The 5486-nt window shown below is 58.2% G+C and overlaps 1 protein-coding gene across 1 annotated transcript in view; it reads right to left on the bottom strand.

The window, feature by feature from the left end:
• The window catches only part of MATN4 (matrilin 4), a gene marked incomplete at its 3' end in the record, with an annotated part of 6782 nt that extends 1718 nt beyond the window's left edge, over positions 1-5064 (bottom strand). The window contains 7 exon segments of the mRNA XM_010162722.2: positions 1-148; positions 618-740; positions 875-997; positions 1099-1221; positions 1691-1813; positions 3055-3624; positions 4992-5064. The exon segment at positions 1-148 is cut by the window's left edge and continues 1 nt beyond it. Coding sequence (XP_010161024.2) covers positions 1-148; positions 618-740; positions 875-997; positions 1099-1221; positions 1691-1813; positions 3055-3624; positions 4992-5064 — 1283 coding nt within the window.
• Positions 5065-5486: the final 422 nt, after the last annotated feature.

Genomic DNA, 5486 nt, shown 5'->3' with positions numbered 1-5486 from the left:
ACCAGCCCCACCCGCGTGCCATGGGGGGACACCTCCAGCAGGTCCACGATGCGGTTCACAAACTGCTTCACCAGCTCGAAGTTTTGGGGCCGGACACTCTTGGAGCCATCAATCACCATCACCAGGTCAATGTGTCCAGCCCTGCACTCTGTGGGCACAAGGGGAAGGTGAGAAGGGACCAGCCTGGCCAGGGGCACCACCAGGGTGAAGGTGCCCAAGGCTGAGACAGAGCTGCTGGGCTTTAGGACACCATGTGGACCCCCTGGATCTGCAGCCGGGGTGAAGCCAGGAAGCAGAGCAAAGTGTGTCCAGGGGGGATCTCATCCTAAAAACCTCCACTGCCACCTCAGTGTCCCCTGAAAGTCTTTCCTAGGTCTCCCTTATCATGAACTGTTCCTCAAAGCTTCTGTTGCATCTTCTGGGCCATGTGTGAGGACACAAGCCCGCACCCATCCCTGCAGCAGCCTGGGTGCTCCCCCAGCCCAGCCAGCTCTCCCTCCTCCTTCCAGCCCAGCTCAAAGTTCCACTTAGATCTCCAGCCTAGTTTCAGGTAAGCCCTTGCCAGGAGCACAGAGCCCAGAGGAGGAGGATGCCAAGAGCCATGTCCTGGTACTCACTGCTGCACGCCTTGCCATCAGCCTGGAGCTGCTGGCCCTCAGGACACACACAGTGGTAGGAACCCTCTGTGCTCACGCACTTGAACTCGCAGCCGTGATCCACCCCGTTGCAGAGATCAGTGGCTGGAAGACAAGCCAAGGGCACAGGGTTATCCCCATCCAGGTGGGGTGGTCCAGGAACAGCCCTTCCCCTGGGGACCAGGCAGGACATGAAGATAGGTGGCGTCCAGCACAGCCCGTGAGGCGCTGGGACGTACCGCTGCAGGACCTGCCGTCGGGCTGCAGCGTGAACCCGCTGTGGCAGCGGCAGTAGTGCCCGTTGGGGATGCTCACGCACTCGTGCTGGCAGCTGTGGTTTCCGAAGCTGCAGTAATCCATCACTGGTGAGAGAAGGAGAGCGGTGGGCAGAAAGGGAAAGACAAAAGGAGAGGGAGAGTGAGAAGCTCATGAAGACGGGACAGGAAAGGAGAGGGACACTTACTAGTGCAGCTCCTCTTGTCCTGGTTGAGGTAGTAACCTGCGCGGCAGCGGCACGAGTAGGACCCACGAGCGCTGACGCAGTGGTGCTGACAGCCGTGTCTCCCATCTGCACAGGCATCGATGGCTGCAGGGGAACAGGACACCCATCACCCTCCTTTCCCAGTCTCCCCAGGACAGCCGAGCAGGGACTGCTCCATGGCTTCAAGGAAGCTCCCAGCACCCTGAGACAAGAAGGAAAAGTCCCGGGGTGGTGGCCAGACTAACTAATAGTGACTTAGACCCAAAATACAGGGCCAAAACACTGTGCACTTGGGCTGGGACATCCTCTGGTACCCATTGCCTGGAGCTCTCTCAGGTGACAACCAGTTGTGCCCACATGAGCCCCAAGTGTCCCACCCCAGAGAGGTGACCAGGATTTACAATGCTGAGCACCACCCACAGACGTTACAGACCCAGAGGGCTGCGTGCCTGGAGAACAGAGCATCCAGGCTGCTGCTGGCCCTGCAGGGTCCTCTGCTGCATTTCAGCTTCTCTCCACGAGACCTGTAACTATAACCCATCTACAAAAGTTAGGATAACAAAAGGGTTTTTACGGGAACAGGTCTTTCCATCCACGTTGAGCCTGTAGCCTGGGTTGCATTCACAGTAGAAGGAGCCGGGGATGCTGACGCAGCTGTGCTGGCAGCCGTGCTCCTGCTCCATGCACATGTCCACCCCTGCAAGACAGAGAGGGCATCAGACCAGCCCACGGGCACACAGGTTGTGTGGGGACCCTGGCTCCAGCACGTGCCCTGTCCCTGCAGCCAAAGCCACTGGGATGACCCACACAGTCCTGGCCCTTCCAGCCCCAGCTCTCACCCACTGATTCCCAGAGCAGGGACACTGCACGGGGCAGGTTTCCGATCTGCCTCGGCTTCCAGATCTATCTGAGCACTAACTCAACACTCAAGATTCATTGATACTGCTGACAGCTTGAGCTGAGTAAGCGAAAGCTTGAGCTCAGCCAGAGCGTGTGAAGGAGCCAGGTCTGCGTGTCAGTGTGGCCAGGAACCTGCAGAGCCAGCTGGGAAGTGGGCAGCAGGGCAGGCAGTGATGGGCAGGGAGCTGTAAGCAAAGACATCAGGCATGGGAGCACATCAGGGCACCAGGGACAATATCTGGTCAGGCCTGGAGCCCTGTCCCAGCACGCAGGGACACCCCCCAGCACGCACGTGCCCCTGGGTAGAAAATGCTGCCTGGAAGAGGCTGGCAGCTGCCTTCTGCCCTTCAACAGATGCTGAAGCACATGAGCAAGGTCTTGCCAGCCCGCTGCAGTGCCAGGTCTCTGGCAAAGCCCACCAGCATGGGAAGGGACAGACATGTCCCAGTCTGCAAGCTCCTGACCCACACCAGCACAGCCACAGTGTGAACCAGCCTCCTGGCTCCCAGCCCAGACCAGCCGGACGCTCCAGAGCAGAACCACGCGGTCAGGGTTTTATTAAACACAAATAGGGACGCAGCAGAAGGAGGAGACCCTGCTAGAGCCACATCAAAATGTATACGGGGCTCTGGGATGTGTCACCCATCCCTGTCACAACCAGGGAGACCAGCTCCACATCTCCTGCTCTTCTATATTCTCACCACTGCTGCTACGATGTCCTGGCTTGGAGAAGAGGTACTGGGCATGGGTGAAGAAAAGCACTTGCTGGCAGTGCTTTCAAAGCTCTCCTGATCTTAAGCCAGGAGGTGAGCAGAGGAGCAAGGTGAGCAAAGGTGAGCAACAGGAAAGGCAAGCAAGACAAAAGATGAGCAAGACAAATGGTTCCCTGTCCCAGCATCCTATCAGGGAAGTAGCTTCCCTGCCTGCACTGCTCCTAGCAAGGGCAGCCACCCCAAATACCCCTGTGAAGGTCACCTTCTAGCCCAGGTGAGGAGCAGGCACCAGGGCCACCCTTGCCACCCTGCAGCTCTCACCCACCGCAGAGCTTGTCCTGGAACTGCTTCCCAAACTGCTGGATGAGCTCAAAGGACTCCACCAGGAAGACGTGCTCCTCCAGCGGCGGCGAGGCCATGGCCCGCAGCGAGTTCATGTCTGCCCGCTGGATGCCCACGGCGTAGATCTCGATGCCAGCGTTCCGGGCCTGGGTGGCCACCTCGGTGACACGGTCCTGGGGCCGTCCATCTGTCACAATGATGGCAATGCGGGGGATCTTCTTGTGCAGAGGGCGCGCGCCCTCCTGCGTGGTGAAGGCCACGTTCATGGCATACTGGATGGCCAGCCCTGTCATGGTGCCCTGGGCCAGCGGGACGATGCTGTTGATGGCCTTCTCCATCTCTAGCCGTGTGAAGAAGGTCTTGAGGGAGAAGATGTTCTGCACCTGGCTGGAGTACTGGATGACCCCCACCCGCGTGGCGTTGGGGCCCACATCCAGGCTGCTGATGATGTCCATCATGAACTGCCGCATGGTCTCGAACTCAAAGGGGCGCACGCTGCGGGAGCTGTCGATCACAAACACGATGTCCAGGGGGCCCGTCCTGCACTTCAGAGCTGGAAGGGGACAAAGAGATGGCTCAGCCTCATGGCTGCCTGTGAGGAGCAGGGCTGGGAGCAGCAACATCTCTGTCAGGTGGCTTTAGGAGAGCTCAGTGAGGGATGGAGAGGGAGGGCAGGCTTGGGCAGCACCTTCCTGCTGCCAAATAAACCCATGGAGGGTGCCAGCAGAGCGGGAGCAGGGACAACAGGCTGGGGAGACATGCCCTGGCCATGGGGCTATGGGTAAATGTCAGTGTCCCCTCCTCCCTGACACTGTCCCTGCAGCCAGACCCAGCTCCTGCTCCCTGTATTTCCACAGCCAATGGCCCCAGGGGCAGCAGAAACACCTCTTAGTCTGTCAGCATCTACCCTGGCAAGGTTTAGGCTGTGGCATCTTCATCTGCAGCACATCAGAGCACTAAAGTGTACAACAGCCCAGTGCCCCGTGCTGTCCTCTGCAAGCTGCAGCTCCTGCTCCAGACCTCTGCACCACACCCGTGCCAAGCAGGACAATACTGCTTTGGGCAATTCTCCTGTTCCCCCCGCAGCTCCACCCTCCCTGATTTTTTGCCAGTTGCTGTCTAAAACCAGGGTTTTCTTTGTTGTTGGGGGTTTTTTAATTATTATTATTATTATTAAGGGCAGAAAATGAGACAGTGAAAAGCACAGCTAAGGGCACGCACACGGCCGGGATCGAGCCAAAGAGCCTCTCTTGGACATATGGATGCTGCCTCCAGTGCAAACTGGCAGAGTGTTTAGCAAGTGAAATGCCAATGAAGTTATTTTGCTTGGCTTGTGTGTACCCAAGCCTGGAAGAACTTGGCCCTAATGGTAAGCAAACACTTTGAGTCCCCATGGGATGATGCCCAGACCTGAGCTGTCATCTCAACTGCTCTGATGGTCTCTGAGACATACCCAGCTCCTTTCTCCATTCAACGCCTTTTTGAACTGGAATTGATTTAGCTCCTTCTGCCCTGGGAGGAGAGAGGCTGATGCCCCTGGGTTTGCTTTGTCCCTCCCATTAGGAGACCCATGCAGGGAGAGGGTTCTCCCTGACACCTTTGCCTCCTGCCAAGGTCAGAGCCTGAGGGCAAGAGGGTGACAAGTCCTGAGCTGGGCTGTGCCAAGGCTGAGGACGTGCCCAGAGCAAGGGGCACCAGACCCACCGTGCTGGGGCCAGGTTTGGGCTCCCACTCCCCTGGGCAGCACTGGGAAGTTTGAGTCCCCACGCCTGGGGGGATCCTCCATCCTCCTGGAGATCTCCCCAAAGAAGAAGCATCAGGTTCCCCCACCTCAAGGAGCAAGCCACCCTCCAAGGGCTTCAGCACCCTGACAGACTCACTGCTCTCTCCTGCAGGCAATTCCCACCGGCCGGGGCTCACCTGCAGGCTTTGGTCTGGCTTCCAGCAACGTCAGGAGAAGCAGCAGCAGAGGGGCAACGGGCAGGAGCTTCATCATGGCTCTGTGAGACCACACGGCTGCAGGGCTGGGGGGACTCGCTGTGGGGAGAAGATGACGTTGCCATCAGTGCTGAGGGTGGGCTGAGCTGCAGGGCCACACTCACCTGTGGTGGGTGTCCCCAGGCAGTGCCAAAAACCCTGAGCAGCAGCAGTTGTGACAGATCCATCCCCAAACCTCTCTGAACCCATGTGGGACGTTTCCCATTTGAGGACTGGCAGTCTCAGCACAGCTAAATTTCATTACAGTAGCAACCATCTGCCAAAGGGTCTGATTTTCTGCTCTGGGTGGAGCTGGCCATCGGACAAGCCTTATTTTCACTTGCAAACCAGGCGGATGGGATGTTCAGCCAAATGCTTTTTCACTGGCAGTGCAGCTGCTCTCCACAGCCAGCCAGAGAGTGGGAAAGCTGCACCCAG

Source organism: Antrostomus carolinensis, unplaced genomic scaffold, assembly GCF_000700745.2.
Source record: "Antrostomus carolinensis isolate BGI_N321 unplaced genomic scaffold, ASM70074v2 scaffold19252, whole genome shotgun sequence".
NCBI classification, from domain to species: Eukaryota; Metazoa; Chordata; class Aves; order Caprimulgiformes; family Caprimulgidae; genus Antrostomus; species Antrostomus carolinensis.
This window is presented reverse-complemented; position numbering and strand designations above follow the sequence as displayed.